This window comes from Chlamydotis macqueenii, chromosome 3 (assembly GCF_036417535.1).
Source record: "Chlamydotis macqueenii isolate bChlMac1 chromosome 3, bChlMac1.mat, whole genome shotgun sequence".
Taxonomy (NCBI): Eukaryota; Metazoa; Chordata; class Aves; order Otidiformes; family Otididae; genus Chlamydotis; species Chlamydotis macqueenii.
In genome coordinates this window covers 125,940,700-125,958,688 of record NC_141558.1, presented here as the reverse complement: position 1 = coordinate 125,958,688, position 17,989 = coordinate 125,940,700, and the positions used below count along the sequence as shown (strand labels likewise).

At 37.8% G+C, this 17,989-nt stretch overlaps 1 protein-coding gene across 1 annotated transcript in view; it reads left to right on the top strand.

Moving 5' to 3' along the window:
* Positions 1-8,263: 8,263 nt before the first annotated feature.
* Positions 8,264-17,989, top strand: part of ACYP2 (acylphosphatase 2) — a 43,361-nt gene continuing 33,635 nt past the window's right edge. The window contains exons 1-3 of the mRNA XM_086745464.1: positions 8,264-8,390; positions 9,035-9,051; positions 11,108-11,217. Of these exons, the coding sequence (XP_086601590.1) occupies positions 8,321-8,390; positions 9,035-9,051; positions 11,108-11,217 (197 nt within the window). The 5' untranslated portion in view covers positions 8,264-8,320. The remainder of the gene's footprint in view (positions 8,391-9,034; positions 9,052-11,107; positions 11,218-17,989) is intronic.

Genomic DNA, 17,989 nt, shown 5'->3' with positions numbered 1-17,989 from the left:
GCGATTCATGCACAGTGTGAAAATTTGTTCCCTTTTGTTTGCCATAAACTTGTTACCTGGTAATTTTGTTTGATGCCCGTGAATTCCCATACGTGAGAAATAACGAGGCCTATTCACTGTTTAGGATTATACAGACCTGTGTGGTATCCCCTGCCCTGCGCAGTGTTTAATAACACTGAATTTACTCTGACTTTTTAATGCCCAGTCATTTAGTGTAATGAGATACTTCTGTAGTTCTTCTCAGGGGCACTTGTTTTCACTGCCAGAGTAACCTGATGCAGGATTTTGTCAAAAGCTTTTTAAAAATCCAGAAATACTCCATCAAACAGATCACTCTCTTCCTCATAATCACTGATTTCTCAACAGCATTCAAATTGACTCAAAACATGAATTCTTGCTACAAAAATCATGCCGATTCCTCCAATTTTATCCGACCTAGGAATGTTTTCACTAGGTTGGATGGGGAAGATGGCATCAAGGTAGTATAAAACTGGATGGGAGTCTGGGTCCGACAGCATGATAATATGACAGTATCTATTGCTAAATCTAAGCAGCTATTCCGACCCCCCACTCCATCAACACCAGTTGCTTGGCCATCACTGGTTCTCACATACCCCCGTAATAACAGCAGATAGCTCGTTTTCTCTATTTCAACCCAAATTGTAACTTAAGCTTAAGAATCGAAGTGGTAATCAATTCAGTGACACTTGACTGAAATACCTGATGACACAGGCTGCACTAATACATTTCCAAAATACTAATTAGGATTTCTCTTTGTTGTTTTTGAGAAGAAATAGTGGGCTAATGCAGTTAATAAGAATGAATCAAATAGTTTTACAGAACTGCAAAATTCAATAGCTGTCAACCCACCTCCATTGTAAACCATTCCTTTACCAACCCACACTCTTTTGTGCTTTCTTAGATCTTTTATAGAGCCCTGAATCCTCCACAAAAGCTGACATCATTTTTCTAGTGGCTGTGGGAAGGGTGATGCTTCGATTCCTCATATTTCAGTGAGAATAAAGAACTAACAGCCTTAAATGACCACATCTCCTCCTCAGCGTGTTGTGTAAGAAGAGAAAATATAACCATCAGCAGCATCTCAGTCAATGTTTTCCCCAAATTTTAATGTGTTTCCTGTGAATGGATATTTCATAAATCAAATGTCAGATAAATCTCCTTCTGCTTCCCTATCAAACCATGACTTCTAATGTGCTCTTTCTAAATGTCAGAGGATGGCCTGGGCTCCCCTTCCTCACCGAGTCCCAATCCTTTCACACTTTCTCTGTTTCCCTTTGGAGCTCACTGATGTCTCCAGTAAAACCTCAGAAAGCATGACATTTCAGATCGTTAAATAACAACCCAGGTAAAATAGAGGACACAAAGACAATGCCAGAAGAGCAGCTTGCTAAGTTGAAGAATTTTAACATTCTGTTTGCATGCAGAATAAGATTTTTCCTGAATAACATTGCTTTTACATATTTGTTAGTTTAGGAACTAATCTAATTTGCATAAAACTCCTAGATCACAGACTCACAAAATTAAAATATTATTATGGTTAAATTGCTCCTTTTTTTCACAAGCTGCTCATGAAGTCAAGTTATACTTATCTTCTGTAATGAAATTACACTCAGTGAATTTAAATCCTTGCAGCCATTATGGGAGATAGGTTTCTGTTTAGATTTAGTCATCAAGCCAAGATTTACTCGATCCATTGTGCCAGCATAAGACCAACAGACTTACCCCAAATTGCACCCTCTGATTCTTCTGATTTAGAACTCAATAATACAACTTTATCAGTCACTTTTTGTTTAATATGAGGGTTGTAGGGTTTTTTTTTTGTTTGGTTGGGGTTTTTTTTGGTTTTTTTTTTAATTTTTTTTTTTTTGCTCTAAGATGGATCAGTTCACATTCTCATGTTTTATTTACCAACACTTCATGATTTAAGAGAACTTTGGACTGATGATGCAAGTCTCCTGGGTTGATTTCCTCATACTCATCATTTATTTGTACATAGTGGTTTAGTTCCTTATTATGCTTCCAGATTAAAGTTTTTACTACTACTAACTAGAACTGATTCACCTGAAGATTCTTTCTTTTTATATATCAGTGAAAATAGTTTTAAAAGCTTAACTTAGACTGAAAAATCTGAACTTTATTTTCATGTGGTTTTGTTGGTGAAGGTTTAGTGGTTTCTTGCCTCAGATCTTTATGTGGAGGAGTGTTAGGGAAACTAAGGCCTTTGACTTGGCAATGATTAAAAAAAATGTTGAAAAGCAGACAGAAGTTTAGTTTCATGAAATATTCATAACTATATATGATGCCAGATAAAATTATCAAGCTGTGAATATGATCACCAGCAAAAGAACTTTGGGGATTACTGCTTTAACTTAAAAAAAGTTTGTTTCAGAGGAAAAACGCAGTTGATAGGTCTTCATGCTGTAGACAGAATCAGGATGTAGTAGATTAGGACTTTAATAAAACAATAAGTCTTCTATGGAATTTGCTGTACCAGAACATGCTTGTCCTACATGTAAGCTTTCAGAATAACTATTTGAAAAAGCACAAAGTAAAATAAAATCTACACAATACGATCTAATGGCTTCGCAATTTTCTATTTGTCACCATAAAACTTGTGTTACTTTATGTAAGCAGTCCATGATTTTAGAGCACGAGAGGGACAAATTTAGGTCCCATCCACGCAAAGTTTGGCTGCAGTCCTGCAACCTGATCTGTGTAGGCATGACCCTTCCTCTGCACAACACTCCGGTGCTTCAGTGGGCCTCTGCACGGGTGTGTGGGTGCTCCCACACAGATCAGGTTGCTGGATTTGGGTCTTGCATTATAAATGGATCAGGAAACAAGTGGTGCAACCAGGTCACCTGCCTATGCTATGGGTACACTATAGATTAATCTATAACATGTTTAATCAGTCAACCATCAAGAAAATATTTTAGCAATTGTTGGTTTTGTCCATGTATTATTCAACAGTCTTTTTTTTTTTTCCCCCCCACAGAACAGCAATTAAATCCTCTTTCAAAACTGAAAGCAGTAAATCTTTCAGCCATTCTCTTGAAGTTTTTCCCTAGGTTACACAGTAATAATTGCAACATAAATATCCAGGTAGATCATTCTAAAAAAAGTCATAAAATTTATATGCTTGAATTTCAAGTTTTGCAGTTCTACAGCATAAAGTAGTTTTTTGTTTACAAGGCAGCTAAAGAAAACAGTTTCCTCCTCTGTTGTTCTATTTCAATATGAGACTTGATTTTTGCAAAACACTAGTTTGTTTTTTGGCTTGTTAGCTTACATACAGATGCTGTCTCTTAACAGACACCTTTTTCCACACTTCTCTACACAGTGCTTAGACTCTCTATGGTACATGAATATACCCTATGAAAGGCACATAAAGCCTAAATCTTTACTTCAGTTGACACTTGTACATCCACTCCGCTTGATTTTTAGTTTTCTCTAAAGCCACCCAGTCATGGCTATTGGTAACAGAATTAACAAATCCCTTACAGGCTAGGAACACTTCATTGTCTTGCTCTAAAGCATGTGGAATGAAAGTTGTTCTGTATTTACTTCTGCCCAATTGCAGCATTCTATTCAGTCGTTCTGCAACAAGCTATTGTTTTATGTCTTATACAGAAGAAAGCAGAGTAAGGCTCTTCGAGAACCCCACCGTACCCTTATCTTGTCCTGCAGGCTTCTAAATATAGTCTTTAGTGCTTAAGAAAAGAAGACAGCTACTGATAGCCAGTGATCTGCAGAAAGAGGAAAAAATGGGGTGAAATGAGGCCAATTTTCATTTCACAGATGGTCAAGATTAAGTCTTCAAAAGGTTTTTGGTATATTTAGATGGGATGTAAATAAGGACTGCAAAATAAAGACCCTAAAGAAGCTTTATACAACTTGAAGTAAAGTCTGTAAAACTGAAAGCCCTATTGATTTTTATTTAGAAATTAAGTAACGAGAGTGAAAACAATATAGGAGGAAAAAAATGCAATAAAAGAACAAGGAAAAGAGGAAGGCTACTGAAGAAGGGAAAAAAACCTAACTATTATTTTGCTTGAAAAAGTATACACAAAGGAAGGATAAGGCATTATTTAAAAAAATAGATAAGAGACTAACACACATTGCATTTGACAGAAAATAAGCAATAAAAACAGCTAAAAAGAACAAACTAAACTTGCATGGCTTCTAACCTTCTTCCTAGGTATTCAGCACTCCCTAGGTAACATGATAATCAGGCAACAGGCACAGTAGCTTCTTTTATCTAGAGGCTTTGGCTCATTTGGGAAACCACTCATCACAACCAGCTGGGGACCGTTTGCAAGTGAGTCAGGGTTAGAGTTTGGTTTGGATAAACAGGGGGATGAAACAGAGTTGCACAAATATTAAACATTCTAAATAAAATATACAGCTAAAGATATCAGCTAGCAAGCTGATAGCTGAGAAAGAGGGGTGAACTCCAAAGAAAAGTCAGAAATGTTAATAGTTTGTAGACTGTGCAAGAAACTCCACAAAAAGGTAGCAGGAGAGCAGAAATGCAATCATGGCAAGTCTGAGGAGAAGCCATGTTAAATTAAAGTGGCGCAGAAAAATAGCAGCATAGTTACAAGTTGAAGGATGAATTAAGACAGCAAGCTGGGAGGTTATGTGCCTGATGGGGCATCTGAGTGAATGCCAAAGACAGTAATTGTAGGAGTGGAAAACATCAAGCAGATACTGTGGTGTGAGGTGACAGCCACATAGAGAGAAAGCAGGAGTGGTGAGCATTGAAAGAAAAAAAGGCTTTAATGGTTTTCCAGCTGTGCCAGAGATGAACAAACAGCATACAACTTTCAGAATAACTTTGATTTAACAACCAAAACAAAAGTTTAATAAATAAAAGATTCTTTTATAAAAAACTTGTCATTGACAGCGGTCAGTGTCATGGGCACCAATAGGTCTAATCGTCCTGACCAGCCTCACCTGGGATCCAGCCACACCCCCTCTGCTCCTTGGTCCAGGAGCTCCATTTAAGCTCGGGCTGAGCAGATCAGCTTCACCTAAATCACAGGCAGGTTAGTCTTCAGTCTTGGTTTTGGTTCTTACTTTTTGTCTTGCCTCTTGGATGTGCTTTTCTTCTGTGTTGTAGCTGTTTGTCCCCTTGCTCCTGGATGGACCGTGCTGCTGCTCCCTGGCTCTGCCTGCCCTGCTCAGCTACTGTGGGACTGTGTTGCTGAAGTGCTAGGGTCGCTCTTGGCTCCTTGCATAGCCACACTTGAGCAGTTCCCTGATGTTTGGCTGCAATGGCACTGCTGTACATTTTTGGTGTTTTCCAATAATGGTAGTCTTTACTATATTCTTTCTTTATTATATGATTGAAAACAGGATAGAGGGAAATTTTACAACACTTGGAACAAGTACTGGGAGACATTTTTAAAGGCTTAATGCTCAGAGTAGAGGCAGATGATCTAGTGGTGAAATTAGCCCTATCTACAATAAAGTTTTCCCAATGGCAAAAAGATGTTTTCAAGTAAAGCAGCTTTCAGAATAAAAAAAAGGCGTTTCTGCACAAGCTTAAGTTGCAGTAATAATTGTTCCTAGATAACATGGTGCTGGGAGTGAAAGTCAATCTGTATATCAGAAGTGAGAACACAAAACAATGTCACCTGAAAGAGACAAAGGAATAAAAGCTGACTAGCATGTACTTGAATTAACAAGGATATGTAGTGATCAGAAAAGTGAAATTAATATGATGAAATAGGAGATGGATCTTGAAAAAGCAACTGCTGTGAGCATAGCAAAGGCCTGGGTAAACTGGCACTGTAATGGTCATCGCTGGAATTCACTGCAGCCTGGAATCTCTCACTTAAGTATTAATCATTACTGTTGCTGCTTTGTTTTAGCAATTAAAAAAGTCACCCTTATTTACAGAGCAGCAAACTGAATCCAACATGTGGCAGTAGCTATGCTGGCAGCAGTATGAAAGACTCTGTATTTTATCTACAGATATTATGGCATTACATTTTCTGTTCATCTTCAAGCTCATCCTAAGGGTACAACAATTTGTTCATTGCAGGAAAAGTTAATAATAATTTGCCTTCCTCTGCAGTATAATCAAGGAATATATCTTATACCTTAACAGATGCAGGTGTTGAGCATTTTTCACAATTGGCTGTAGCTTTAGGAAGTGCAACCAGCTGATTTTTCTCAGGCCAACATCCCTATGCTTGAGCTAACAGCTGAAAGGGGGGGCGGAGTTCAGAACTTCATTGACTTCACACAGAAGTCAATGTCTATGTTTCTTGATAGTTTATCCTAAAGCCCTCTTGCTAATTAGGGTATTTAAATACTCTTTATTTACTGTTATGGATTGCTTGGACTGTAAAATATTTGGTGTTTCCTGCTACCTTCTTCTGGAATTCTTCAGGTTCTCCATGGTATCTCTGCTACTTGTAATGAAATAATGAGAAACTCAGACTTCCAAGATGTTTTTATGGAAAAAAAATTTAAAATCTTAAATTGCTTTTTAATAAAAAAGGCAATAGCTGTGGGAAGGTAGGAGATGAGAGTATCTTTGAGCCAGGAAGCTCTCAAGGACAGCAACAGGAATGGATTTTCATCCAGAGAATGAGCCAGTGCAGACATGAGGAGATTTAACTGAGTGATATTGAGAAAACTTACTTGAAAGATCAAAGATCCTCTTGGTAAAATAAAAGTTGCCATTGCCAGTACTGGAATGTGTAGACAGCAAAGTGTAATGGGTACCAGAATAAGCTCTGGTTTCAAAGCTTGCATTACAATTCTTTATACTGTAAATAGGCTGCTATTGTAATTTTTTACCTGTCTTGCTCTTCACTGCTGATAGATGGCAGCAAATGACAAAAGATTTTCATCCTGTAGTGCATTCTGTTCCTCTGTCTGTAGAATCTTCCTTTTTAAAAACAAAATGGTGCTAATTCCACAGTAGCAAAATGTATGACCCCTGTAAAAGGCAAGGATTTGATTTAATGTTATACAGTTAAAGTGAATGATGATATTTTGTTCATTGTGTTCCCATTGCCTGTGATACTGGAAGTTTTCTGAATCTATGTGAATCTTTTTGTTCTGCACTGAATTGAATGGTTGCTTCTCTATTACTTGATGTGTCTTGGAAAAGCTTTTTTTTTTTTCTAGGTCTTGATCTATTTTTAACTTCCCTCTAGTCTTGACATCCAAACATGTAAACAACTCTGGTTATGCTGCATTACTGCTAGGATGTGAAGGGGTGTGTAGGAGGGAGTTGCCTAATGGAGAGAGCAAATTTTTTTTTGTAAAGTCAGTTAACTTGGCTTTATGTCCTGGTGAGTAAGAGAAGGCTGAGTTCATTTTCTAAGGTTGGTTAAGTAGAATTCTGCTGGAATACACTTAATTTTTTTTTTTTTACAGAAAACAAATACAGGAGGGAAGCTAAACCACAAGCAGACACAGAAAATCTTTGTGGTGTTTGGTTGGAGGCTCAGCCTACTAAACAACTGGTTTCTGGCCTGTATTTTTGCAGGTGTAGCATCTAAATAAAAGAAATTAGATGCAAACAGTTCTGGAAAGGTTTGCTAGTTAAAACATGAGTACTAATAGATGTCACTGAAGGCCTCGTGAATAATTTGCATGGGGTGAACTTTCCATCTTCATGGTCTGCTGCTCCAGTTGAGGAGTCTAGCCACTTGCTGGCTTTGGTATTTGCTTCAGCACAGTGAATAAGGAACAGAAATGATTTTTTTTTTTTTTAATGGTTTGGATAAAAGCTTAAGTAATGTGGAGCTGTGAGAAAAGTCAGTCATGCAGCCCTGCCAGGGAGGAATGCCCAAGATAGATGTTGGAAGGTTTTTGGTATGTTTTAGCTCTCAATACTTAACTTTCCACCTTATCAGTCAAAAATATCTGTTCAGCACGTATGGCAAATATTTTTTTTTAAACTTTTGTTTCAAGGATTCCTGTAAAGCCCCGAGAAAGGCTACGGCTGGTTACCTGTCATGGGACGCTGGAGGCGGGAAACCCGGTCGGGCCTGTACGCTTACAGCACCGGCCCTGAAACGGGAGACAGCTTCCTTCAGACCTTTGTCCTCTCAGCACTTCTAGTTTCAAATACAAGAGTGAATTTTGGGGTGCTGTGCCCCCACCCCCGCCTCCTCCCGCCCCGGAGCGCCCCTGCGTGAGGCGGGAAGCTTGAGCCTCGCGCGCTCCCGTCCGCTCGCCGTTGTTTGCGGCGGGGGGGGGGGGGGAGGACGGACTCGGCGGCCCCGCGGCCCGGGAGAGCAGCGCACAACGCGGCAGCCGCTCTTCGAGCGCCATGTCTGCCCTGGGGAAGGCCTCCGGCGCGCTGAAGTCGGTGGATTACGAAGTGTTCGGGCGAGTGCAAGGTAAAGGCGGGCTCCGAGCTGCGGGGCCGGTTTATGGGGGGGGGGGGGGGGCGGGTTGCGGCGGCGCCGCCGAGGGCGCGCGGTTGTGGCGGGTCGCGCATGCGCGCGGGGCCGAGGGAGGCGGTGATGGCGTCGTGTAGGGGGGCGGCCTTCTCGTCCTCAGCAGAAAGGAGCTAAAAAAACGTTGTAAAAAAAAAAAAAACAAACAAACCCGGGCCCCTGGGGAGCGCAGGTTGTTCTGTCAAAGGCGCTGTCCGTTACCCGCGTTTATGCTCGCGTCTGCGGTCAGCGTGGGTCTGTGGGAATGCAGCCCCCACCCCAACCCTGTGTTGGCAGCAAAACCAGAAAATGAAAATTAAGTCAAAGGCAACTCCCGTCCTGCACTGTCTTCGTTAGAGAAAGCCACGTGCGCTGGCTGCGTTAATTAAAATAGTCGTTTGCTGAAGGGAAGGGTGAAGGCCAGCTCGTTTCCCAAATTGTATAGAGTTGGCCTAATGTTAAAATTTCATAACTGCTCTCTGAAATTTCAGTAAGAAAAGACCACAGATGACTTGTATGCAGTTTACTGCAACTTTATATGAAGCAAAATTCCTAGAAGTTGTATTCTTTTGAATTACGTTAATGTCTCTTTCTTTCTTTCCTAGGTGTTTGTTTCAGGATGGTAAGGCCATGTCTGATTTCCAGTTCTACTTTACAGTATAATATTTCCAGTGCTAAAAATACAGCAGCAGGTCTGTAGGCTATAAACATATCTAACTTGAACTTTGAGTTCCAGGTTACAGTTAACTACTGCAAGTGGATTTAAAAGGGGGGAAAAAAATCTTTTATATTACCATTATATTAAAATGGATTTTTAAAAGCTTACTAATGTGTTGCTTGTTTGTGTATTATCTAAAGACTGTGTTTGCATTGCTTGTGATAAAACAACCCCAAGAGCATTATAACGTTTTAATCTTTAGAAAGGTTAAATCTGAAGATCTTGACATTAACTTCTGAAACAATGTATTCCGGTTTAATTTTTTTTAATGGCAATTATAGTATCAGCCTTTAAATAAGCTTATTTTCTTTCCTTGTTACAATGTGCTACAAGTGTGCAATCTTGTATCCCAGCCAAACGTTTCCACCGGCTCTGAACATGCAGCAGGTAGTTTTGCATTTCACAGAACCCCAAGAAACAGGAGAATATGTTTGAAATAAGAACAGTTCTTTGCCTGAAAATAGTGGACTGTGCTTAATACGAGACCTAGAAGTTTTCATTTGTGGTTTATATGTATTGGCACCACAGTGCCAGTCCTGAGCTAATAAGTGGTTTTGAGAAACAGGTTGTCAGCTGCATTCCCATGCTTTTGGACAAGTTAGTATGGAGAAGCTGTTCATCATAATCTTAAAATACTCTTCGTTGTTAGCAACACCTTTTCATTGCTTAGACTACCTCAAAATTTGTTTCATCTTTTGGAATGTAGTCATATTGACCGGAGGTTTGACTGACATTAGAATAAATGTTGAAATATAATACAGTGTGCCCATTTAGTACGTCTGTACTGTTTTGAGTGTTACTGCACATACTCTAAAATGTTTGGTGGCTATTTCTCATCAAAATGTGTTGAAAACTCTCAGATCTTATTGTTAGAGCCATCAGCCTGTTGATGTTTGGTAATATAGGATAAAATCGTAGGCCATGTAGTCTTATATTTCTTACTAAATGTGCAAAAGCAAGACAGAGGAAGTACCTTGAATGTAGATAAATTTGCTGTTAATGAAGTGTTGTGTATTGGCTAATAGTGTTTTTTTATTGTCCTACGTGGAACAAAAATGTAATTTCTGCAAAACAAGCTTTGTTCCCTACCATTTCAGTGTTTAGAGACAAATTATGAAAACCATGCTTGTATTTTTGTATGTACATGAAAGACAGAATGAGTTTTTTTTTAAAAAAAAACTCAGAGTACTGAAGTTCCTGATCTCATCACAAGTGAATAGCTGGGAAGCGGTAGTTTGTAATGCAAAAATATTTGAGAAACAGTATAATTGGATTATCCCATTTGCTGCTATTTAGTTGTTGCTGCTGTTAGTAGTAATGCAGCAGCTGGGGGTAAACTTAAAGGATGAAGGTCAGGTGGAAAGGATTTCAAGTGAAACAGGAGAAAAGGAACTATGAAGTTTGTACATATAGCAGATTTTGAGTTTAGACACTGATCAGAGGCAGATGAGCAGTGATAGCTATAGGAAGGGACAGAATAAGTATGAGGGAGTTATGTGGAATTAGTCCAGCCCTTGTGAGCAAAATTGTGTTAAGAGTTTCTAAAATAAGGTCTTTGGCCTCCTCGTGAATGAGAAAAACCTTACACCATCAGAAGATTTCTGTGTGTGTACATATGATAAAGCAAAGAGGAAGGTGACTTTTATTGTGAGCTGTGTACTGGCTTGGTGGAGCCATCATATCTATATGTATTTTAAAGAAAAGTATTAAAAGCTGTGAAAATGGAAGTGGGAATTAACTTGTGCATTTATTATGTCTCTGTAAAATTTCATTCGTGTTAAAAAGTTAGCTCCTTCTGCTGCAACTTCAGAGCTGATAGGAATATCTTAATGCCTGAGCATAATCCATGGATTTTCTTAAGTGTAGGTTTTAAAGCTGTGAAAATGGAAGTGGAGTTTTAAGTGATATATATGTGTATGTGCTGACACTGATTGTCCTCTTTCATTATTTTTCAAATCAGTACACAGAAGAGGAAGCTAGGAAATTAGGAGTGGTTGGCTGGGTTAAAAATACCAGGCAAGGAACTGTAACGGGCCAAGTTCAGGGTCCAGAAGATAAAGTAAATGCAATGTAAGTATTTTTGTGGTTTTGTTCGGTCTTAGTCATTTACAGAAGCATGTTTAATACAAAGTGACAAGTAGACTCATCTGTTCAGCAATGTAATAGTATTTTCAATAATCAGTTTTAGTTATGAGGAGATGAGGACATACTTTTTTTAAGCTGTAAAAAAGTCTTCAAGCTTTAAAAATAGTGTGTAGCATCAGCCAGTTTTAAATTCTAGTATCACATGGTTTGTCAGTGAATTTCCCCAACATACTCTTTACTTGAAAAATTAAGAAAAAGCTTTTATTAATATAGGTGAGCAAAAATCTGGATTTTAATTCTTCAAAACTTGTTACAAAACAGACTGAAGAACTTCTTGAAATGCTTGCTCAGCTTGTATTTAAATAAATTTAAAGGAAACTCTGGTTAAATATGATTTTTTTTTTCCCCAATGTAAAAAAGTAAATACACATTTTGGCAAAGGCCAAAAGGTAGTCCTTACCATCTGGAAATAGATTTTGAAATATTCTGCTGTCTTTAACAGAATGGATTATTTTCTTTATTAAATTGTCAATTTAAAAAAAAAGCTATCGCTCTGAGGAAATGATACCTGGAAAAACATAAAGCCCAATTCAGTTGCTTCCAACTGTCATTTTTTGCAAGTGTGTATAGGGAGATTGGGAGTTTTAAAAAAAAAAGTCCGTCAGTAATTCATTCTCTCAACAAAGAACGAGTGGTGGTAAGACTTTATTTTGTAAGCTGTATTAGGGATGGGCAATTGTTAGTGCAAATTCTGCCAGCGTTTTCTGACACAGGAGTTGCTTCAAAACTGAACTTGGATGAAGTGGACTTGACTTTGCGGAGAAAATAGTGTTACACTTTCTGGTAAAAGGATTTATATATGATTATGTAATGTGACAGAAGTTTTGTAGTAATTTTCTTTAGTTTTAAGCTTTAGGTTGCTTATCTTGGGCTGCAGGACTTTTACAAAGCCATAGAAGTATGGGTTGTTTTCCCAGATCAAGTTTATACTTATTTTCTGGGAGGTCTTTAATAGCCTGATCTAAATATTTTATGCATTTGGTATCTTGGTGCTATTTCTAGTTAATTTAGAACACTGAGAATGGACATGTGAGAAGTCAGGACTTGGTTTCTATTTGTGGGAGTACTTTTTCATTTAAAAATTTCTAGTAAGTTGTTTTATTCTCATTAAGCAGGCTGAAGTGAAAGCACAGCTTACCTCCTGGTATTTTTTTTGTATTTGCATGAACTGTTATCTGTGTCGATGGGATTTAAAGGAAACCATGCTTACTGCAACACCAGAAAGTTTGTGTGTAACATGGGATCTTGCAGTAGAGCTGCAAAATTAGACTAACAAGACTAGGCTTGTTCTCAAAGATGTATTTGCATACAGACTGTTGCAAAAGGAAAGAAAAGTTTTCATTTTTTAATTGTTATACAGTTTTAGGAAGGATCAGCTAGCTGGATTGCAACCCAAAAAAGTTGAGCCTTTTGATGTACCTTGTGTTTAATATTAATAGCAAATAAAAAGTTGGTTTGAGTTGCTGTTTCTCCATTTCATTCTGGAAATCAATGCTTTCCTCTGTGGGAATAATGTTGCAATACTACTGTTGAAGTACAATTCTGATGTGTTGAGATACAGATTATTGAATTGGAGATCTGAGTAGAATGCTGAAGGAGAAACAGTGCACTTTTCCTTGCTCCCTGTGGGATCTGATATATTGAGTTTATTTTTGGCATTAAATTGCTGAAATTGCATTGTATATGAGCAGCTACTTTGAAAGCCCTTTCTGCTAATACATGTTTAATAAAAGCTCAAAATAGGTTTGGAAGTGTTTTCCAGAGGTTATATAGCATTTTTGTAATGCTCAGTCATGCTTCCTAGGAAATCATAATACTGTGTTCTAGATTCAAGGGTTATTTAAAATGCTGTATTAAATAAAAACAAAATGAGACTTGCTTCTGCTATGGCAAACTAATATAAACCAGTAATCTTAAACATACATTTGTAATAAAACTGTGATAAATAATCAGGAGGAAAATCTGGCACCAACTTCCTATGCAAGCTCTGGTTTCTATTTGCTAGATTTTCAGAACTTAAAATTGGCTATAGGTGTATGATGTGTCTTAAAAATTTGGAGATACCTATGTTCAGAGAAACTGAACACATGTCAGAGAAATACAGTACAGGAATCAATATTGTAAGATACTTCAAGAAAGGCTCCCGGTGAGTGCCATTTCAAATATTGGAAGAATGTGTTACTTTGTAGAAATTTTCCAAGAACAGTTTGTGCAGTGTCCTTTGGACGGATATTCACACCTGCATGAGTTTCCAAATTAAACTTTAGGCACAAAGTGGACTGATTTTTCAGAGGCACAGCACTTGGACCTTTAAAAACAACATATTAATGGTAATAAAATGGTTTGTCAGTGGTTTTACTGGTTCTGGCTTGGTAATGTTAGTATTTTTTTAGGGGGAGGTGGAGGGGATGTTTTGTTCTAGCATAAACTGTTTGTCTTTTTGTGATGCTAAATAGAATCAAGAACATAAACTAAAAAGAGTAGGGATGCCATAAGGAAGTACAGTTCTAGAATAGGTAAATAGAAAAAGCAAGATGGGAGGGTGGAAAAGAGGGATAAGGGTTTGAGAGGAGGATAAAGACAGGGCAAGTGTAAAATATGTGGGAAAGACACATGAGGCAGTTTAACACTACCAGAAGCATGGAGTGAATAACAAAGCATGCCTTTGTTCTGGAGCAGTAACGCGGCAGACTTCTAACCCAACGGTTTTCCAGCAGCAGTCCTCTGCTCCTGATTTTCTGACCCTTTTAATTCTACTTTGTGTCACTGCTTGTATTGTGAGGCACAGCTAGGAAATGTCCAGTACAGGCTCAGGAAACAATGCTGTTATGTGATTTTTTTTTTTTTCTTTTATGCAGACTGCAGGGTAAACAACAGTCTGGAAGGAATTATGAGGACAGTCCTGGTGATCTATTGTAAGCATTATTGTAATGCATGTGTAGAATTTAGATGGAGAGGGATCAGAACCAATGTAAACTGGAGAAAATATGATTTAAAGCAGAGGAGTTGGAGGTATGACTATCCATCCATACCTAAAATTCTCTAATGAAGTGACACTCTGTTAGAGAATTGATTCTGAAAATCAGTTGGCCAGGTAGCTGATGATTTTTGGAGAGTCTTGGGTAGTCAAAAATATGACTTTATTGTGTTAGAACCGAGGGATTAGGTGTGGGAAGGCAGCCAGAGGCTCTGTATCTACTGCTGCAGGTGCAGCACAGAAGTGTTTGCTAGTGGAGGCAGTGGTCTGAGGGTTTGGTTCCTTCATGTCCTGCCAGGGAAAAGAACTGGCCTTTCACCTCAGCATGGTGTAGCTTAAGCAGATTGAAGCTTGGATTTTTCCCTAGAGTATGGAAGTAGTTGTTTCCCTGCAGACATAAAATACGATTATGATTAATTACTTTGGAAGATGGCATGCAAAATATAGTTTGCTCTGGAGCATGTAGCAACTTAGCAGGGGTGTTCCGACTCCTGCAGATATAAGTGGAAAGTGATAGGTAAATATGAAGGATGGGGATCTGAAAAGTATTGCCCGTGCAAAAAGTTTTGTTCCTTATTGGACTGTTCACTTAGTGTTGAACCTGGGTATAAATTTTTGTTGAAGTGGTGCTGGAGGGCTGACTTTTGATTTACCTTCTGTGGTGGTGAAATCTTGATCACACTGAAAACTGGCAAAACTTACTGACTTTCCCGAGGCTAGGATTTCAGTGTGAATTTCGCTGAAATGCAGGAAGCCTAAGGTATGGGTGAGCAGGTTTTGATTTTCGATATTTTCACTTCAAGATTTGTCTTCAGTTTGTTTTTAATGAAAAACTTTTACATTCTCAAAGACTAGGTGACTTTTATGTGTTTTGAACCTAACTTTTAATTTTAATTGGGAGATCTTGCAGACCATTTTAGGGGGTATTTTTAAGAAGTCTCGAGAACATTTATTTACCTGTAAGCTTACTTTGATATCCCTTGCTTTTTAACCTCTAGATGGAGCTATTTGTTCTGTAGATACTTTCAACTGTACATGCTTCATTTGAAGCAAATCTGTTTTTAGACTGTTATGGTAGAATCCATCTTTGTCTGCACTACCTTTTCCCCCTACTGTATTTTACAGTCCCGTCTGTTTGGTACTACTGCTCCATGTAGATAACACCTGTTATCCTGAGATACTAAAAGCTCATTTTCAGTCTTTTACCTCTGAGAAAGCCAAATAATACTGAAGTCACAAGAACAGCAGAGCTGCAGCATTTCTAAAACATAATGACATGAGGTTTTATGGTAAACTGGAGGCTTTTTTTTTCCCAGCCCAGATATTGTTACATGGGGTAGAGGAGGTCGTCCTTTAGTTTCACTTTTTTTTAGGAAATCTTATCATACAGTGTTTTCCATTATAGTATCTTGTGATTTTTTTTCCATTTTATTCATTGAATAAGGTTAGAGCCTTCGTACTCATTGTGGTTGTTGCCATAGCAACCTGCATTGACAGGCTAGAAATCACTTTCCTATGAGAATTTTTTTAACTTTGACATATTTTTTTAATTATCCATTAAAGGACAATAAGAATGTTGTAGATTGTCAAGTTCAGAATTTTTTTCCAAAAATCAAAGATGTCAAATCAGGCTGACACTTTACGATGTAAAATCTTTGAACGTTTTTTTAGACACAAGTAATATGTAACAGCACAGTAAGTATTCTTAGAAAGGCATGATATTAAATATAGATTGCTTGGTTTGGAAATTGTTTTTAATTAGTAAATTTATGCTAATTTAATTTGAATGGTTTAATTTTTAACATCAATGTAGTTAAGAATTAAATATAGAAATGTCACAAGACTTGAAAATTATTTCAGTGTGTCTGCATAGAAAAATCCAGATTTTATCATGTAAAAGGGGAGAAGGGAGCTCTCTGTTAATATTGCAACTGTCATTCTGTGTCCGTTTCATTAGTCAGATGTATCCAAGATTCCTGTCTGTACCAGCTGCCATTGAATAAATACTTTTTTCCTCAATATAATTTCTTCATTGTTTGCAGAGAATAGCCCTGATGGTATGAAATGGAACTAAATGCTAGCAAAAAAAAAACCTTCTCCATATTTAGCCTATGACTGGGTTTCTCAAGTAAAATTCTAGACCTTAATACCCAATTTATGTTGAGATATAAAATGAACAGATTCTGTATTTTGAGAATTTTTTGTTTTAGAAAGATCTGCTTTAAAGTTTTCAGCCTAATCTAAATGTTGTTAAGGAGAAGAAACTGCAACACTACTTTGCAGACAAACCTAGGCGTAATGGTAGAAATGAATCTGCAGAGGACACTTGTGCAGACAAAGTGGTTTAGGTTTTCAAATATACTCCAGATATCTGTGATATAGCCAGAAGCCTGCTATTGAAAAGAAGACAAATGCAGTTGAGTGAAAAGTTCAGAGAGGTTGGACTTATTGATGGATTAGGGAGAGAACATGGAAGGCAGTTTGGGTTTGGCAGCAATGGATCTGTAAAATACTGTGATGGTGGATTGGGGATCAGTAGATTCAAGAAGCGGTGAGTAACATCAGAATAGCAGAAAAGATACAAAACTTCTATGTCTAAGGGGCAAAGAGGGAGTGTGATACAGTAAACAAAGGTATGCTGTAACAGAAAAAAAATCATTATGGGAGGATTGATCTTAGAGACAGGAGGAAAATCCTGCAATCTGTAAGTGCAGAGGAGAATGTCAGAGGAATGAGCTAATTGCAGTGGAAGTGAAATACCAAGGAGAGGTTGAAACCTCTCTACCTCTCCATGGTAGAGAGGATTTAGCAAGAATCACCTTAATCAAGTACTTCTAAAACAAATTAGATGGGCTGTGAGAAATTATTACCACTATTGAAACATGAACGCAGTTGTTCTCAAGATAGGCTCCAAATTCATAGGTGTACATTTTCAGGGTTGCATTTATTAAAAAGTTGTAAAAACTTATTACTGGACTGATTTGATTACTAGCCGTTTAATGAACGCTGGGTGAAATTCCATTCTATCTTTGATCTGATGAAGGAGCAGGTAGACCAAGGTGATTGTTAGCATCCTGCATGTCTGGAAAAGCATACAGACACAACCATTGCAACTGCTAGATTTGAGGTTGATCATGCAAAGGGCACTGGTCATATGCTTCAGTGTTACAGAAAACACTTATAAAATGTGGGGGCTAATATTTTTTTTGCTATGCTTATTTTCTATGATAAAATACATCTGCTCTTATGCAGAGCACTTGATGTTTACCTTGTGTCTTGTCAATGGGGCAGCTATGTACCACAATAGCATGGCTGAAGTATTTCCTGGACGTGCTGTTCTTGGGAAGCTGACAGTGATATTTTGAAGGAAAAGGGGAGAGGGAAATTAACATCACATTCTCTAAGCTTTTTTTTTTACTTTGCTAAAATGTGAAATAGTGAAAAAGTGTCAGGATATGTTCTCATTTGATTGTAATGAAGTACAATTTTTACATTAATCACTGCTGAAAGTGATTTACAGTGTTTCAGTGACTCCATTTTTCTTGTCATTTTTGCTGCTATTATGGAGTTTTTGCAGTTCAGTGTGGGTCCAAGTATAACAAACTAAATTTTTTTGTTTGGTTTTATTTTTTCAAAGGTGAAACTAACCTGTGCTGGAAAATTGTGTTAAAGGATAATCTTTGTGGCTAGTATGATGGCAAATATGACTGTCTCTCTTCA